This window comes from Theobroma cacao, chromosome 6 (assembly GCF_053813885.1).
Source record: "Theobroma cacao isolate CCN51 chromosome 6, ASM5381388v1, whole genome shotgun sequence".
NCBI lineage: Eukaryota > Viridiplantae > Streptophyta > Magnoliopsida > Malvales > Malvaceae > Theobroma > Theobroma cacao.
Window position 1 is genome coordinate 17,051,454 of NC_142644.1, and position 19,792 is coordinate 17,071,245.

Sequence of the window (19,792 nt, forward strand, 5' to 3'; positions counted from 1 at the left end):
CTGAATATGTCACGACCCGGTACTCCCCTCGAGCCTGTGACAACCGTCGCAGTGTCCCGGTAGACACTCATTGCCCCAAATGTCAACCCGAAACCCCGCAAAGCTTTACTATCAGTTTCTCTGTTCCCTTGTGAGCAACTATTCTCAAATATCGTGTTCTAAAAGATTTTAAGCTGTTTCCAACTTAAAACAAATAAAATATTAATTTTCGTCTCACAGGGATATTTTGGTCATTTTTCTCAAAAACTTTGAAACTGGCTAAAATGTAACATACAAGTACAAATGACATAATTCATAATGAAAATGAGTTCAAAAGTCTAAAATCTTCATTTAAAACAAAATTACGGTTATTTGAATATAATAAGAAAATAAAAGAAATATTAAGTAAAATATTCTATTTTCTTATAAAACAATATTTACAGAGTTATACATGAATAATTTTTATAGCGTAAAAGCTAAATAAATTTATACATATTGTAATATAGTGAGACAAAATATTTAATTTAATTTACAATAACAAGAGGGCCCCCAAATAAACAAAAGTAAAGAGGACTGTGAACCTACGATTTGGAAAATGCAGATCCAACGGTAGTCCTCGATGAGATAAGCTATCTACAGCCTATATTGAACTTGAAATGGGTGGAAAGGAGGGTAGTGAGATTATAAAATCTCAATGAGTAAACAGACATCATCATAAATATCTAAAGTTGAGTACATGGAGACAATAAAATAAATCATCGTAAACTGGGTTACAGCATTAGAATACATTTCATTTAAAATATATAAAGAGGCTTATGAATCTCATAAAAACTAGGCTTGTGCCATAAATCCATTCTCGAGGACACCTTGGTCGAGGCATCCTACCGAGACCGCCAAGGCTATTAAAATTCACATTTCACATAAATCATGTTTTTGCTTTGAAAATATAGCCGTTCCTTGGCGTTGGCTGAGTTCCCCCTCACGTGGTAGTTTGGCATGAAGTGAACCCTAAGCTTTACCCCAGGAGATACCCTACGCGCCTCTCCGTTCGAGGTAAGAATATAATGGGGTTTACCATGCCCCTCTAAAAGGCTGGTCCACAGAAACCCCCTACTGCAATGATTAATTAATATATATATAATCCACCATACAATAAAACTCAATAACATGATATCACATTTTTGTAATTCGTAGTCTTTCAAGGTAACCAAACAATTTGTATTTCAATACAATTGCCAACTAGCCAATCATGCCCGATTTATCATAAGCCAATCAATTTAAACAATCAAATTGCCACAATTAACAGTCTCCGTGTACTCTATTTTTCAAAATCACTATTAATTTCAAAACAATTTATAATTTAATTTCATTGAAACACATTTATTCATAAAACATGAAAATTTACCTTTTTAAATTCCTTTTTCCATAAAATTCATGAAATCATCTAAAAACCACCCTAGATAATTAAAATGACAGTAAGTTTACTCACAATGTCTAGAATGCAGACTTTCGAAGCACTTTGTCTACTGGTCCTCGGATGCAATTTCCTTGCCTTTATCGGAGGACTCACCACCTTGACACAATACAAAATTGAGAAACTCACTACATTGGTACTAAATTGAAATTAAACTAATTTAGACTATTAATGCATAATATGGAATGCAAAAATGCACTGGTAACTATCTAAACTCGGTATTGGCCTAATTCATCTTATCACCTAATTAAATTACTAGCGCGTCCAATTTAATCCCAAATTAATTTTTTTCAGTTTCTATACCTCAATTGCACCCAAGTTGACTTAATGTCCCTCAGTGTGGTGCAAATTATCAGTGTCAACATTAAATTACGAAAATACCCCTAATGGGTAAAAATTCATATTTTTGCTCCGAAAATTCCCATTATTTTTCTAGGCTCATAATTCATCATTTCTTAAGCAATTCTCCTAGAATAAAAATCAAACTCATCCTCACTCATACATGGTAAATTCAGCCATTAATGGTTGTGGGAGAAAATAAATTCTTTTCTTGTTGTTTTGTTTCTAAATATGCTAAACTAACTAAAAACACTAACATAACTTAAAATCAAATTAATATAACAACTTTCTCTCTCCTAACCCATTTTGATCAGCCAACAATTCATCATAAAAACATGTAATTTAAGCATGGAAAATAAGGAGAAATGCTTAAGGAAAATAGATTTCAAGCTTAAGTTGAAAAATCCTACCTTTTTCACTTGTTTTCCTTGATTTTTCACACTTTTTCTCTTGAAATTCCTCACCTAGGGTTTGTTCTTCCTCTCTTTCTCTCTCTTCCTTGCTTGGCCAAATATTTGGAGAGTAATGGGCTGATTTATGCTATTTTTTAGTTAAATAATAAAATATCCTAAGCTTGACACGTGGCATTTTCTTATTAGTCCATTTTTAAAATTTTAAAAATTTAAACATTTTATCTCCACCACATGATTAGTCAAGGGTCAAAGATGAAGATAAAGGAAGACCATGTGCTAGAAAAAATGTGCTGATGGTGGAAAATTACAATTTTGCCCTTGGGGTGAGAAAATTATCATTTTACCCTTTTACTCCAAATTATACCGAAATTAAAATTTTTCACTTCTAAACCTCAAATCATACTCCAATAAGTCAAATGGGGTCAAAAAAATCTTTTCTAAAATTTCCATTTTGTCCCTAGGTGGCAAATGACCATTTTGCCCTTAGATAGTGAAAATTTTGATTCGACTCTAAATTGATCCTCAAACTCCGAATTACTATTTTGAGTCATCTTTGGATTGTGATGATCTTAATCTCACCTTAAAATTCCTATTTGATCTAGTTCGAGGATTAAATCAACTTTGTTGTACCTCTAGGTACAATACCGACTTTTGTAAATTTTTTGAGACTCTCCTAGCATACAATCATGCTATCATCACATGTATGTCATGAATAGTATTTTATAAGGTCGGGCTTTACAGAATATTTGGAGAGTAATGGGCTGATTTATGCTGATTTTTAAGTTAAATAATAAAATATCCTAAGCTTGACACATGACATTTTCTTATTGGTCCATTTTTAAAACTTTAAAAATTTATACTTTTTGTCTCCACCACATGATTAGTCAAAGGTCAAAAATGAGGATAAAGGAAGACCATGTGCTGGACAAATGTCCTAGTGGTGAAAAATTACAATTTTGCCCTTGGGGTGGCAAAATTACCAATTTACCCCTATACTTCAAATTATACCGAAATTAAAATATTTCACTTCTAAACCTCAAATCATACTCCAATAAGTCAAATGGGGCCAAAAAAATCTTTTCTAAAATTCCCACTTTGTCCTCAGATGGCAAATGGCCATTTTGCCCCTAGATAGTGAAAATTTCGATTTGACTCCAAATTGATACTCAAACTCCGAATTACCATTTTGAGTCATCCATGGACTGTGAAGCTCTTAATCTCATCTTAAAATTCCTATTTGATCTAGTTTGAAGATTAAATCAACTTTGTTGTACCTCTAGGTACAATACCGACTTTTGTAAATTTTTCGGGACTCTCTTAGCATGCAATCATGCTATCATCACATGTATGTCATGACGAGTATTTTATAAGGTCAGGCTTTACATTATAGAAGTTAATTACCTAGCATGTGATTTAAGTCTAACTGAAATCATCAGTCTCCTAATTTAATTCAAATGCAATCATTGTGTGTGACCCATCAAATTCCCAACATGTTAGCAACGGAATTGATTAATATAAATTTTAATCAATTAATTTATAATTAATTTCATAGATCAAGATTGACATCTAGCAATGCATCATGGCCACCCAATTATTAGGATAGTCAAAAGGTTCTTTGATAACCTTCCAGTGTACAGTCTATCAGTGTAATTCATTCCCTCATAATATATCCCAGAGATGATAAGAGCTTGGTACAATGTCTACTCTTATTGACCTTCATATTCATTCTTGTAGTTATAGCATTAGCTTTATAGAGAGTTATGAAACTTATTTCATAATCTCCATGTCACCTTGGCCAAGGACTTAAATAAGCTAATGCTAACCAAGAGCTAATAGGGTATGTCCTCTAAAACACTTAAGGTGATGATTCATATCTTGACCAATCATTTGCCTTCACATGTTTCATAATATACCCAAAAGAATCCTATTTTGGCATCTTTGGTTAGGCACTTGTAGGGATAAAATCAAAGCAAAGCACTCTACATATAAGACAACCTGGTGTCTCAAGTCTAAGGAATATTTACACGACTGACACATGAGAAGTGTTGCATAAACACTAGAGTGTATTACCAAATGCACCTCTCCTTGCGAGTCATGTTCAATGAACTTGCTCTCCTAGGCAAGCACCTATATTCTAGTTCCAAGTATCTCTATATTTCAAGCTATGAGATCGATTGCTTACTTCCAAAGTAAGGAACATAGAATATATCAATCTCTAAGCATCATTGATGCCCAGTCTCAATGATGCATTGACTAGGAACATTTTGAGATTATGATTTGAAGCATAAGGATCTCATAGCTATAACCCATTATAGTTCCTTTGCAAGGCATATTAATCTCATGAACTTCATCTAGTGCCAAGTGGCTGGCCCACGATGCCGAAGCTACTGTCTTGTGCCTTGTTTAACTAAGTAGGCCAAAGCTACAGTGTTGGGAGCATGCCACTGTGGTGCCGAACTTGTTGTCCTGTGGGCTGAACAAAGGCAGCATTGCGATGCTGAGCTTATTGTGTTTGTGCTCTGCACCTCCACCCTTAATGCTGTCCTTACTGCCATTCAGTCATTTCCCACATGATTTTGGTCATGCTCCAATAAGAACTAGGCGAAGAGATAAATGTAAAATTGGTAGAACATTCGCTTATTTTTCTAGTGGTGCAAAAATCACAGCCATCAGACTTATGTAGCTCAAGTAGTGTTAAAGACTCTACAACATGTTTAGTAAAAATCTACACCTAGCCATCCTATCACGATTCATTGCCATTTAAGCCCTTTTCATTTATGGACTTTTAAAACAAGGAACTAAATTAATAGCAACTAAAATTAAACATTTTAGCATACAAATGAGCTAAAACAGCTGAAATTAAATTGACGCAACATACTTTTATTAACTTAAAGAAAAACAACTAAAACAACTTAGAACTATAGCTAAAACTCGAGAATTTAGCACCCAAAATATGACAAGATAACTCTATGTAATAGAGTTGTCACACCCCTAAACTTAATATTTTGCGAGTCCTAGAGCAAAACTTCAAATGAAATGAAATAACATAAACAAAGAAAACATTTAACTAGAAGTAGCTTGCACCAAGTTAATGATCTCCTTTAAATTCCTCATAAGTCATCTCATTTTCTCGACACAAAGCACAATATAAATATTATTCAAGTTCACATTTCAACTTAAATGTAAGCTCTTTCTTGAATGGATTATCATGTATGTGTAATCTCTTACAATGAACATCATGCAATCCAGATAAATTTATGTTCATGGAAAATTAAAATTAGTCTAGAGTTTCATATGTTTGCTTTTCATTTTTCTCTCCACTAAAGTAGACTAATAGTTAATCAAGGATCCTTAGGACTTTATTCAGCTTTTAACATATGGCTAGGGTCAAGGTAAGATATGGGATAAAAAATTTGAGAGAAAATGAGTGGAAGAAAAAAGAAGAACGAAAGAAATAAAGAAAGCTCGGATTATTGGGTTTTAGAGTTTTATTTTTCAATTGGTTCACTCTAAGGTCGACTATGGCTAAGAATCTGCCTAGGGTTGACTACAATAAGAGGGTAGTTGACCTTAGTCCAAAAAGTTGCCCCTAGTCAAAAAAATTCCTAGTGTTGACTTCTTAAAGATGAAAGTAGACCCTATCACCTCCAAGTTGCAAAAATTGATCCTTTTGAGTTCTAAATCAACTTTTTTCCACTCACCAACCTTCAAATATTTTGTGAATGGTTTGCTCAAGGTTAGAAATCAAGGGATTTAAGCTAGTCAATGCATTTCCCAAGCTCACCAAGCTAATTATGTAGTTTGTCCGAGTAATGAAAACTAGGTTTAGCATTACTTAATGAAATGTTATGTTTAAATGTTACAAAGGTGGCTTGAGAGCCTACATGGACACTCGAGGATGTAGATGAATGATTATATGATATAATGTACAAGATTTTGACAGTTTGATAAGATAATGGAATGCAATCGATTACATTACCTATGGATGAACGTATGTGATTGAATTATTGAACATTTTAGTATATGACAATGAATGTTTAACGAATAAATGAAAAGAAGCTTGCTTAGGCTTAACAGGTTATACCTATTTGAGTCCATGCACTAGTTGTGATCCCTCCATAAAATGGGATGTGACAAATACCCAAGTAGACCTTTATGCTAGTCATGGCTCTAGAACGGGTTGTGACACTTTTAGATTGTTATTTCTTATTTTTAGTCTATTTTAATTTTTTTTTTTAGAATTTGTATTAGAATGGGATTAAGATCGGTTTACACCAATCTTTATCCCTTACTTTCTATTTAACATGGTCATCCGATGGTATTCTTTTGTTTTCTTATTTTTTTTATTTTTTTCATTTATTTCCATTTTTAATCTCTATGTCTCTTAATTTTCAATAGACCCCTAAACTAAATGTAATGTCTATGGTATTCTTGAGAACCAAGAATTGTTCAAAGATGTAGACACTATTTTGGTTGAAAAGATTTTCCTTCAAAGAATTAGAAAGCTCGTCATCTCTAACGAGGGTACGTAACTTGAAAAGGACTTGAAGGCTCATTATATAGAATGAGGCAATGTAATTTTAAAAGAAATGAAAGGCTTCTCATTTGGAATGAGGCTATGTAACTTTAAATGGAATAAAAGCTCCTCATTTGGAATGAGTCTATATAACTTTAAATGGAATGAAAACTCCTCATTTGGAATGAGCTATGTAACTTTAGAATGAAAGCTCTAATCATTTAGAATGAGGCTACTTAACTTTAAATGGAATAAATACTTCTTATCTGGGATGAGGTTACATAACTTTAAAAGAAATAAAAGTTCCTTATCTAAAACTAGGCTACCCAATTATAAAAGGAATAAAAGTTGTCATTTGGAATGAGGCTACATAACTTTAAAGAATGAAAAATCCTTATCTAAAATGAGGCTACATAACTTTACAAGGAGTAGAAACTCCTCATTTAGAATGAGGCTATGTATCTTTAACAAGAATGATAGCTCTTCATCTGGAATAAGGCTGCATAACTTTAAATGGAATAAGCGCTCCTCATCTAGAATGAGGCTACATAACTTTAAAAGAAATAAAAGCTCCTTATCTAGAACGAGGGTACCTAACTATAAAAGGAATAAAGGTTTATCATTTGGAATGAGGCTACATAACTTTAAAGAATGAAACCTCGTCTGAAATGAGGCTACATAACTTTAAAAAGAGTCAAAACTCCTCATTTACAATGAGGCTATGTAACTTTAAAAGGAATTAAAGCTCTTCATATGAAGTGAGGCTATATAACTTTAAAAAGAATAAAAAAACCTCTAAATTATTGAAAAATATGCATTTTTTATTTTAAATTAACCTCTTAATTTTCTCAAAATAAAAAATACTTCTGATTCTAATAACTTCTAAATGGCTTTTCTATGCTTTACTAGAGAGGTAAATAGTAAATGGCAAATGCCACCAATTACCGAATGTAAGGAAACATTTTGAAAAGCTTTTTATATCGGCCAATACTTTCCTCAGTCTGTCATTCCCTTTGGGAATAACAGCTACAATATTAACCACAAAATTCTAGCCTTATCACTCTTTGCTTGCCTAACCGGTTAAAAATTCTACGACAATGTATCGAATTTCACTTGGTCAAATCAGTTTACGCATAAAAGAACAAATTACATTAATTTAAAAAATACTAATTAATATCAATAAATCTTGAAGCAAAATTAATATTAGTTGTAGCATTAATAGACCCTTTGTTCTCTATAGGAATGTTGAGGTTTGAGTATCTTTCATTGAAATGGATTCAATTACTGGTTTATACTTTTATAATAAAAGAGAGAATTACCTTCTATTATATAATATTATATTGCTGTTCAAGGTTCTTAATTTCATTTTATTGAAAAACAGTGCTGGTTATTTTTTAATATTGTCAATATACAATAACAGAAAACCAGAAAGATAGTAATAGACAACAGAAAAATCAAATGAATGAGGAAACATTGGCTAAGAGTCATCGGCCTTGTACCATACTCCAAATTCAACATCAAATTCCTTTACTAGAATAAGGTAGTTTGGCCCCAAAAAGAACTTCTATAAGCGGGAAAAGCCACCAAACATAACCAACTACCAGCCTAGCAAAACTCATTCCTTGCCACCAAAAATCCTCTTCATTCCTCTTTGTCTCTCTCCCGTTCTTTGGGTGCCTAATAGCCCCTCTCACCACCCAATCTAACGTTGGCGTTGAGGACAACCTTCGTCGTCTCTTCCTCACGGTCATGGGGAAGGGGCTGCCACCACCACCATCATCCGACATCGAGACAGGAAGAACCTACAAGTCACATCGTAGGACACCACCACCTCCACCGCAACACTTTTCACCCCCGGCCCCGAAACCATGGTTTGCATGGCTCGTGCCTCTCGTGTTTGTGGCAAACATCGTAATGTTTGTTCTCACCATGTACATCAATAACTGTCCAGCGAAAACCGGGGCAGACAAATGTCTTTTCTATGATTATCTAGGAAGGTTTTCGTTCCATCCTATTAAGGATAACCCTCTTCTTGGCCCTTCATTCAGCACGTAAGAATTCGCGTCTCATATTTCTTGTGTTGTCTCATTCATCCAGGTGATCATAGTCTGACTTTTATGTTTCAATTGAGGTCATAAACGTTTTGTTGAATGAATCAGCATAGTTCTTGAAATTCCATTCGATTCTTTCTTTGCTTTCTTCGGCAATTTATCAACATCAGGATGTTTATGAAAGCAAAATTGTTCTGATGATAATTAAGATAACTTGTTCTGATTATCATCTAAAATTTATAGTTAAGTAATTGTTAGCAGCATAATGATTAAGTGGCTCACTTGATCAATGATCAAGAGTATCAGGTTTTTCCCTTCATTTAGTTGAAAGTCTCCATACCGTTTTACAAAGAATAGTTGTTTCTGTTTATCTAATGCATTGATATATGTAACAACTTATCATTTAAAGCTGATTGATGTCCTGATATTTGAAAGTATATTCCGCACTGGCACCTAACCAGGATTTCTACTTGCTTTCTTCAAGATATGCCTATAATCTTCAAATAATTTGGAATGATAAATATATTGTCGAAACTTCAAAATCAAAATAAGTTGTTCATAGAGGTTGGTAGGGTTATGGTCTATCATGCACTTCTTATTCTGTCTGTCTGGCAAAATGACCTTTTCGAAATTATTGCCCATAAGAAATTCCTCAGTGGAAAAATGGATGTAAACTTCGAATGGCATGCAAGTGTTGGTTAATACCAAAGAAACTACAGGATAGAATGCTGAAATAGATTCAGCTAGTAATAATCTATACTTTAAGCAGTTAAGTGGGGTTGTATCATGTTAAGTAACCTCCTACTTATAAATTTTGTTTCCACAGGCTGAAAGAACTAGGAGCTCTTGATTGGAAACTGGTGGTCGAGAGCAAGCAAGCGTGGCGCCTCATATCCTGCATATGGCTTCATGCTGGAGTCATCCATTTAGTAGCTAATATGATGAGCCTTTTATTCATAGGAATTCGGCTGGAACAAGAATTTGGATTCTGTAAGTAATTAATCTGTAAATACAAGAACTGAGCTTTCTCATAAGGTAACTAATTCTCAATACTTGAACATTGCAGTTAGAATCGGCCTCTTATATGTGCTCTCTGGCTTTGGTGGAAGTTTGATGTCTGCTCTAGCTTCGGCTGGGCGGAAACAAACCATATCTGTCGGTGCATCAGGTGCACTTTTCGGGCTGTTGGGAGCTATGCTTTCTGAGCTCATTACAAACTGGACAAACTATGCAAACAAGGTAAACACTGTATGCTTTACAAGATTCTAACTTCTATCAGACTATGAGCTAACAACAACAGCTTTGGCAATTGAGTGTTCTAACTCGTCTGTTCAGTGTGCAGCTCTGTTGACCCTGGTGTTGATCATTTCCCTGAATCTAGCCGTGGGATTTCTACCTCATGTGGATAATTCAGCTCATATAGGAGGGTTTATCTCCGGATTTCTAGTCGGATTTATACTTCTCATTCGCCCTCAGTTTGGATATGTAAGCCGCAAGCATATTCCGCCTGGATATGAGATAAAGCATAAAAAGCCAAAGCACAAATGCTATCAATATCTGTTATGGATTATTGCCTTAGTCCTTTTAATTACTGGGTAAATCACTAAAAATGCTTTACTGAAGATTTTGACATTGAAATTAATCCAACTTCAGCTAACTTTCTGCCCTTTTTGCAGATATGCAACTGGCTTAACTAGGCTGTTTAAAGGTCAGACTTTTGAAAGCAAACCTCTCAGCAGCTTGGACTAGCAGACCATATTTGTATCAGCTCAATTGCCTCTTTTCTAAGCAGCACAAGTATGATCCCAGAAACTCCCTTTCATCTGTCTTTAGTTGCAGTGAGAATGTAAATAATACATTCCAATTCAGAAGGGAGTATGACCCTGAATCTTGACCCCCTCAGTAAAAGGATAAAATTCATTAGGCAAAATTTTAAGTTGTTGAATTTGTGATTCTAGATATAAATGTATCCTTGTCGATGTTTATGTACATGCACAAGTCTTCAATTCTTATTGTTTGAATGTTTCACCTTCAGGCTACTATCTCTGAGGTGGATGTAGCAGACGGTGGTCAAACAAAAACCAGAGCAGAAGTAAATACATGTGTATAAATACCTTTTAAATTACATGCAGCTGGATTGGTAGTATATAAAGTAAACACATGTGTGAGGACTCTTCTTTGTAATTAAAAACCCACAGTTAGTTTATAATGATGTATCATTTACTCATCATTCTTTGTTTTCATAAATTCCAATGGAAAGATTGTTGTACATATTGCATTAGAGATCAGCAACTTCCTTGTATGATTCTTTCCATGGAGAGCAGAAATCGAGTTCAAAATCCTTTTCCACATTTTCGAAAAGCTTGGTAAAACATTTCTAGAAAAAAACAAGTGTAGAAACTCGTTAGAGATCAAAATTTATTCCTTGAGCCTAATATAAAATTTTTTTAATTAGATTTCCACAACATATTTCTAATTTTCTTTTATTCAAGCAGTCAGCAGTTGGAAAAATAATATAATAGGATTGATGCAAAAGCAATCCAACAAGAAAAATAGCAGCTTCAAGCACTGTCATTTCTCTCTAGTACATCTCCAGTCAAAGACTCAAGAAGTTCTTTATGTACCATCCAGGAAACATTTAAAACAAATTTATGCAACTCATTATAAACATGACAGAAGGGAAATTTTGAGAAGTAAAGGATGTTGCCAGTGTAAATAAGGTGCATAATTCTACCTCCAAATTCTATATGTCAAACTTTTTGTTTCTACAAGCAGTCAGAACTTGCAATAATATTGAGGGCAAGAAAGAAGATGATCTAATAAGAAAACTAGCTAAATTTGGGAGTTCATTTTCATACCGCTTCATCACTAATCAAAGGATCAAGCTTCATTACCATGCTTTCAAAAAGAGGAGAGGTAGAGAGAAGAAGCTAAATTAAGATAACGAGGACTGTCATGCAACAGCAAAAGTACACAATATTATCTGTGACATTAAAAAAACTAACCATTTGAAGCTGCCCTCTTCATTGCAAAAAGTATCACTCTAGCTGACAACTAATTTAAATAAGGCTTGCTCAAGGCAAGCTCTATGTCCATGACAAGTCACATAAATGATCAAAAACTTTGACAACAAGAAAAAATAGACAATGAATCATTCTTTTTTCGCATGAAACAGGCTATACCTTGAAAAGTAAGCTTTAAGCATAGGATTTTAATGCTATTCTATTCTATTAAAGTAATGACATCAGAAGGTATCTTTAACAAAACATGGCTATTAAAATTAGATTATGCCACTATTTCTTGAAAGACTAGTTCTATAGCCAGTGAAAACATCATGATTCATATATAGCAATCCATGCTTGACGTCATAAGTTTTTTTGTTCCATAAAGCAAATAATGGCACCATGATCTAAGTCTTGTCAAGATACTAGACAATGAAGGGGATAATACACTGCAAGACTGTTAACTGAAAAGTTGAGTCACAAAGCATTATTACTCTTCTTAACATTTGGGTAATCATGATGCATTATTAGTGCCAATCTTGACTTATAAATATAAACTAATCTATTGGGAAATTGACGATGAATGCAAAAGAATTTGATTCATCTAATCCCAGTTGAACTTGGATTATAAATTATATTAATTGCTAACATGTTAAGAACCTAATGGGTCACATTCATTAAAAAATATCAATTGAGAATTTAAAAAGGAGTTAATTAAGTTGAACTTAATTGAAAGAAGTTGAGAACTTCAAGAACTTAATTGAATGGTTCAATTAGTATTGAGACAATTATACAATTAGTATAAAAGTTATACAAAATTTTACAAGGATTAGGATTAATTGCCTATATATATGAGGCTTACACTACATATTGAGAGAGTATAATAACCTACTGTATTACTTCATATCTCACATGAGTCTGAATAGCCAAAAAGTGCATAACGGTTGTTTGCAACATTATCATACATAAAGTCCCTTACAAACCTGCAACCAACCAAAATGAAAAACAAAAAAGGAAAAGAACAATCATGACATAGATCCCAAACGACTACTTCCATAAGCTAAAGAGTAACAAAAAGGCATGACTTACAAGGGTACAAACTGTAGAACGAATGCAAGCTGGGGGAGAGGCAAGTCTAGGTATTCCATGATCTTTAACACTGCTTCTGACTTAATATATGATCTGAAACCCACCATCAAATCTCAGTTTTTAGTGTGCAATCCACCTCCAGATAGTCTGACCAGTTTCTCAAATTAGATGCGCTAGTTTTAATATGAAGTTCGGTATGAAATATTACAGCTTTCAAAACTCTTGTTAGATTCTCTTCTCTTTTAATCTTGTCATTTCTTCAAAGTTCAAAGTAAACATAACATCAAGGAAACTGGAAAAAACCATTGCCCAGTTGCTGAAATTAAGCCAATAGCTCATGAATCGATAATTAAAGACCCTAATTAGAAATTGGGTTATAAATTACCTATCCTTTTCAACAAGAACAACACTAGAAATATCATCAGGAGCTCTTCCAGACCTCATCAATAGTTTCTTCCCTGCTTCACTCTGAAGAGACTCGAACCTAATTCTCCTATCAACATCGATAAAGAAAACAAGAAAAAAGCCATCCTCAAAACATAGAAAATTAACAACCCATACTTGAATAATTATAAAGATGTAAAACTCTAAAACGTCTCTGTCCGGACGAAACAACAATTTCTTTATATATGGGGTTTAAATTTTCCTTCTAAATTTCATTACTGACCTGTTTCGATCAACATCACGAACAAACCGGACGCCTCCATTACATAAGTTGCAAACTCCTGTCCAAAATAAGAAAATTCAAGTGATCATGTCTAACTTGATTAAAAACTAAACAGAAAAAAAAATTGCAAAACTAATGAGCTGTTACCATCGAACAACATGATAGGCCTCGTGTCATGGTCGAAAAAGCTGGAAGTGGCTTCGACCCAGTTCACAGTATCAGGCCGAGGACGGGACAGTGTAGCAAAAACAGTGAAACGGTTTGTCGATTGCGCAGAGGTTGGAAAGTTTAATCGTGCACACCCACCGGAAAGAAGAAGCGCCATGGAAGAGAGCAGTTGTTGAAAGCATTTTTTCATTTTTTTTCTCTCTCTCTTTGGTAAAAAATGGTTGAGTGGAGATTTGTCTGGCTCCACGTGGAATGTTGGATACCATTCGGAACCTACAGAATCGAGTGTCCAACTTGTAGACTGTGCAAAAAAAAATGGAACAAATCGAATTTTATTATAAAATTTATCCAATCAGTGAAAATTTTAAGAATAATTAAATAAATAAACAACAGAACAAGTTTGGCCCATTTGCTTTGTTACTTTAAAAATTTAAAATTTAAAATATGTTATAAAATATAACTTGAAAAAACATTTATAAAAGAAATATAAGAAAAGATATTTAGAGAAAAAGAAAGTATTTCAAAAAAGTAAACAATATTTTACTCAAGTGTGCATTTACAAATGAAGTGAGGGACTTATTTATAAACTAATAACCTCTTATCTAGATAAAATTTACTAGATGAACATAATACCGAGAAATTAGATGAATGAATTAAATCCTAATGTTGGTCCAATCTAATTTACATCTAAATTTAAATATAGATAATATAAATAGATATTCAAAAAAAATTCATAACACTACCCCTTAAATATCTATTGTATTAAAAATATGTCTCGTTAAAACCTTATAAGAAAAAAACCTCAAAGAAAAAAATCCAAGTGTAGAAAAAAAAATACATAATTCTTTTTAAGAATAAACTTTTGAAGTACTGTCTTATTAAAAACTTTATAAAAAAAAACTCAGTGTGAAAAATCTTGATGAAGGAAAAGAGTACAGTGCGTATTTTACTTTCCTTGATGATTGCATTATCTAAGATCTTTAAAACAATGCATTATAATATTTTATACCAACTTTTAAAATGTTGCAATGAAGAGCTTTAGTGAACTAATCTATTAAATTGTCATTTTAACGAATCATTGATGTATCATTCTTTCAATTGAGCTATGCACGTAGTATTATCCTCATATAGCATTGTTGGATTTTTCCTTTTGATTGATAACCCACACAATTCTCAAATATGTTGAATGACAAATCTTAACCAGATACAATCACGACTTACCTCATAAATTGCTAAAATTTATGCATGGTTAGAAGAAATGGCAACTATAATTTGTTTTAGAAAACACCATGAAATAGTCATGCCTCCATATATGAATAAGTAACATATTTGGGATCGAGTCTTGTGTGAATCAGATAAATATTCTATATCTGTATAACCAATTAAATTTAATTTTAATACATTTAAGTAATATAAGCCCATATTCGTAGTTTCTCGGAAATATCGAAGTATAAATTTAATTCCATTTCAATGTCTTTGAGTTGGAGAATAATTATACTTACTAATAAATTTACAGTAAATAATATATCAAGTTATTTTATTGCTAACAAGATACATTAGTGCTCAAATGGCATTAAGATATGGTACTTCAAGACAAAGAAGTTCTTCATTATCTTTAATAAGTCGAAAAGGGTTTTTTTTTCACATCTAGTGACCTTACAATTATTGGTGAACTCAATGGATATGCTTTATACACATAGAATTGCTTTAATATTTTTGTTAAATAATTTGATTGATAGACAAAAATTTCATTTGTCAAGTGCTCAATTTAAAAACCTAAACAAAATTTTGTCCTTTCAAGGTCTTTCATTGCAAATTCTTTTTTTAAGTAATTTATCACGTTTGATAACTTTTTAGGAGTTTCAATAATGTTTATGTCATCAATATAAACAATAATTATGACAAATTCAAATCCGAATCTTTTTATAAAAGCACACGGACATATAAGATCATTTTATAGCCTTTTTTCAACAAATATTCACTAAGGCAATTATACCACATGCTTCCTAATTACTTTAATCCATATAAACATTTATTTAATTTGATCGAATAAATTTCTCAAAAATTCAAATTTTGTGCTTTAGGCAACTTAAATCCTTCAAGAATTTTCATATGGATATTGTTATTAAGTGAGCCATATAAATAAATTATAACTATATTTATTAGATGCATTTAAATCTTCTCATTTATTACCAGACTAGTTAATATTGTAATTATATCCGCCACAGAGAATATATCTCTTCATACTCAATAGTAGGTCTTTGGGTAAAACCCTGTACAACAAGCCGTGCTTTATAGCTTATAATCTCATTTTTCTCATTTTGTATGCACACAAATACCCATTTATATCCCATTGGTTTTACACCATTTGGTGTACGGACTACAGATCCAAAAACTTCACTTTTTTCAAGTGAATTTAGTTCCATCTTGCATCTTTCCACATTGGTCCATCATTTTTATGTCTACATTATTCAACACATGTAAGTTCAAGATTCTATTTTCTTTCATAATATTGAGTGCTACATTATGTGCAAAAATATTGTCAATATTTATTTCATTCTGATTCCATCCTTTTCCATTGTGATATAATTTATTGAGATCTCTTCATTTTCACTAATTTCAATACTTGGATTTATTCTGGAATTTTATCAATTATGTCAAGGGTTTTTTCTAGAGTTTATGTTTCAATTTTTTCTCACTATCTTGAATATTTTCTTCTTTTATTTTTTGAGGATTATTATCTTTGGAACGAATTAGTTTCCCACACTTTTGGTGTGCCTTGTCTTACTAGGACATCAATGCTAATAGGAGCATTTGCAGCTGGTATATAAGATTTAATTATTCTCTTTAGGTCAGTAAATATGCCGTATAATTGATTTACTATATTTTGCAAAAGAATTATCTTTTTAACTTCAAGTTCATATTGATTTGTGCAATGATCAAAGCTAAATAATAATAATAATAATAATAATACATTTCAAGATATTTCTATCACAGCCCAATTCTCAAGCCATGACCAGTGCAAGGACCCAATAGGCGTGGCCCATTGGGCCCAAGCAAGCCTTTATATGAAAACTTGTTCATTAGACCACCTGTCCCTCGTTTACCTCTAAGGTTCTTAATTCATTGTTCTCAAAAATAATTTTCCTTTCGAACATAAATCGTGGCAACTGAACAATAGCATTCACAAAATAATATTACCATTTGCCAACTTGTAGTGACATTATCATGCAAACCAAACATACAGTGTTTACAACAAATCTCAAGAATTATATTTAATTAACTATATACTTATACAAAAGACCTTGACTATCAGCGGAGTGACTCTGGCTTGGATAATATTATGGAGTGCTCTGGCCAACCTACTGTAAGATGAACAGAATGAAGCACCTCTACCTAAGATCTAACTATCTACGAACCTGAAAATTAAAACATGAAGTTGAAAAGGATAAGTATAAACCTAGTGAGTAAACATAGGAAGAGAAAAAGCAAACGATACGAAGAGTTTTTCAAAAACATGATGCACTTGTTTAAAAACAATGCAATTTTATATATTATGAACAAAACTTGATGCCGTGCTGTTTTTCAACTCATTTTAAAATATTTAGGAGTTTAAGCGAGGCAAGCATAGCAGAGCGAATCTCGTTGCAGCGAGAATGAATTTTCGTTGCATCTAACTTCAGGGCAAAATTTTGAACCAACAACTTGAGAGTTTTTCACTAAAGTAAGAATGCATTTTCGCTGTAGCGAAATCTAGAGCAAGGGTTAAGGCCATCCACCAAAGAGTTTCTCGTTGCAGCGAAAATGCATTCTCGCTACAGTGAAATTTCTAGGCAAATGAAATTAAGAGAATTTTCACTACTATAAAAATCCAATCCTATTGCAACGAGAATCAGATTAAACACCTTTGACAATAATCAAGTTTCAATAATCAATGCAATCACATATTAATTCCAAAACTTTCTATATAGTAAATATACATATATCTATATATATAAACACGTATACCACCACCGCCTCACTTAGCTCATGTGCACTCTCACACCGCATATAGTCGGAGTCATGGTGTGTTCCCCCACATCGTGCACAGCTAATGCCATCGTGTTCACCCCCACATCGCGCACAGGTAATATCATCATCAGTGTGTGCACTCACATAACACACCACTATTACTGTCATGTGCACTTCCACACCGCACAAGGCATATATCATCAGTGTGTGCACTCACACAGCACACCACTATCAACATAATGTAGAAACACATGAATTCATCACATTCATATTTCACAACATAAAAACATTTCATCAAGGGCTTGTTCCCATGCAAATTTTAAAGAAAAACCAATAAAATATTTGCAAGCGGTTCAATCAAGCATATAATCATTTATTCCAAAACATTTTAATGCAAGTTCACTCACCTTAATGCCACTTTACAAAACTAGTGCCCACAAAGTCTCAATCTAGGTAGTCTCGGAATACCGTTAAAACCTATATTTACCAATAAGCCATAACAACCTCCATCAAGTCATAATTTGAATTTAATAATTCTAATAAATATACACTATACAATCTACACTCTAACCCAACTTTTAACCTAGAATTCTAGTCTAATTCACAAACCCTTTTAACTAATTGTTCAAGTTTGAAGTTTCTTGACGTTGGTGCTTGAAGGTATAAAGATCAACCAAACCTAGCAAATTTCAAAGAAAGGAAATTTGAAGAAACTTAGAAAATAAAATATAAAAATTACAACCCATAAATTCAAAAATTCAAGGGTTGAAAATATATACCTTTTAGCCTTAAAAATGAAGATTTGAAGCCAAAAATCCAAGTGTTGTTGAAAGTGGAGTAGAAATAGAAAACAAAAGAAAGTAAGAGAGATTTTTCTTTCTCTCTCCTAGGGTTTAGATGTGCTGAAAATTGGGGTTAGAAGCTACAAGTTTGATGCTCAAGAACTTAGGAGAAGGAAGGAGCAAGAAAAGAAAAAGAAAGAAAGAAAAGAAGGAAACGAAAATGAAAATCTTTGAATTTTATGGGGGAGGAACAAATATGGCGTTGGGAGAAGATGAAAGAGGAAGATGATGCCTTGGACACAATGGCCGGCCATGGGATAAAGATGGAGAGTCAAAGCATCTTTTGGAAGCTTTGACCAAGCTTTATGAGAAATTATCGTTTTGCCCTTTAAGGTTTTCACCCTTTTTAATTGTATAAACCCATAATCTTTTAATTCGAATTTCTTTCCATTTTTCTTCCTTAACACTTGTACCAATAAAATATCAAATTTATGATTTAACGTAGTAACACCGTAATATTTAAATATTTACTTACCTGCGCTAGCTTTATTTAATAAAAACTTGCAGGCCCCATCAACGTCATTTTTCTCTAAAATTTTCTTGCCTTTCTTCTTCCCCACTTAGATCAACCATATATTTCTCCTTCATGAAAAATTTTGACATCGAATAAAATATTAATATTTTAATATTATTTTATTCAAAAATTTTTCACTAGCCTTTTGGGGCTCCAAAACATCTTACTTTGCCCTAATTCACATTGAATCACCTTTTATCTGGCAAATTCTTTCCCAACAAAAATATTATTATTTTATTATTATTTCTTCACGTGTAGAATATTTTATCTTAAAATACTCTTTTCACTCGTCTCCATCCTTTGGCACTTAAATCAGCATCCATTGACCCTTTGTCTCGTTGATAAGGTCATATTGACTTCTATAGGAAAGTACTTGGTGTCACATTTTTTTTTCAGTTGTTTGTTTTCTCTCCCTAATGTTGGAAAAATTGTTTCATCAAAATAACAATTAGCAAACCTTGCTGTAAATAAATCTCCTGTTGAGGATTCTAGATATTTAATTATCAATGGAAATTCATACCCAACATATATTCCTAACCTCCTTTGAAGACCCATCTTTGTGCGTTGTGATGGAATAATTGAAACATATACTACACATCCAAAAATTCTTAGATAGAAAATATTTGATTCGTGATCATAAACCAATTGTATAAGGGAGAATTTATAATAACTCTTTGGCATGATGTGTACAAGTCTACTGCACCTAAAATGGCATGCCTCTCGATAG

At 32.9% G+C, this 19,792-nt stretch overlaps 2 protein-coding genes across 3 annotated transcripts; one reads left to right on the top strand and one right to left on the bottom strand.

Moving 5' to 3' along the window:
• Nucleotides 1–8,185: 8,185 nt before the first annotated feature.
• RBL5 (RHOMBOID-like protein 5) lies at nt 8,186–11,002 on the top strand. The gene is made up of 5 exons (XM_018123746.2): nt 8,186–8,772; nt 9,599–9,762; nt 9,839–10,011; nt 10,108–10,367; nt 10,449–11,002. The coding sequence occupies exons 1-5, from the start codon at nt 8,471–8,473 to the stop codon at nt 10,519–10,521; spliced, it is 972 nt and encodes a 323-aa protein (XP_017979235.2). The 5' UTR covers nt 8,186–8,470; the 3' UTR covers nt 10,522–11,002.
• On the bottom strand, nt 9,783–13,950 carry LOC18595719 (Putative thiol-disulfide oxidoreductase DCC). Of its 2 annotated transcripts, XR_016027096.1 has the most exons (7): nt 13,678–13,950; nt 13,531–13,588; nt 13,249–13,356; nt 12,864–12,956; nt 12,667–12,757; nt 10,502–11,149; nt 9,783–10,279 (listed from the first exon to the last, which is right to left on the bottom strand). XR_016027096.1 is itself a non-coding variant. In XM_018123748.2 (6 exons), exons 1-5 carry the CDS (start codon nt 13,886–13,888, stop codon nt 12,676–12,678), a joined length of 552 nt encoding a protein of 183 aa, XP_017979237.1. In that variant the 5' UTR covers nt 13,889–13,950; the 3' UTR covers nt 9,783–10,279; nt 12,667–12,675. The 2 variants fall into 2 exon arrangements, 1 of the variants encoding a protein (XP_017979237.1); XM_018123748.2 differs by lacking the exon at nt 10,502–11,149.
• Between the last annotated feature and the right edge of the window lie 5,842 nt (nt 13,951–19,792).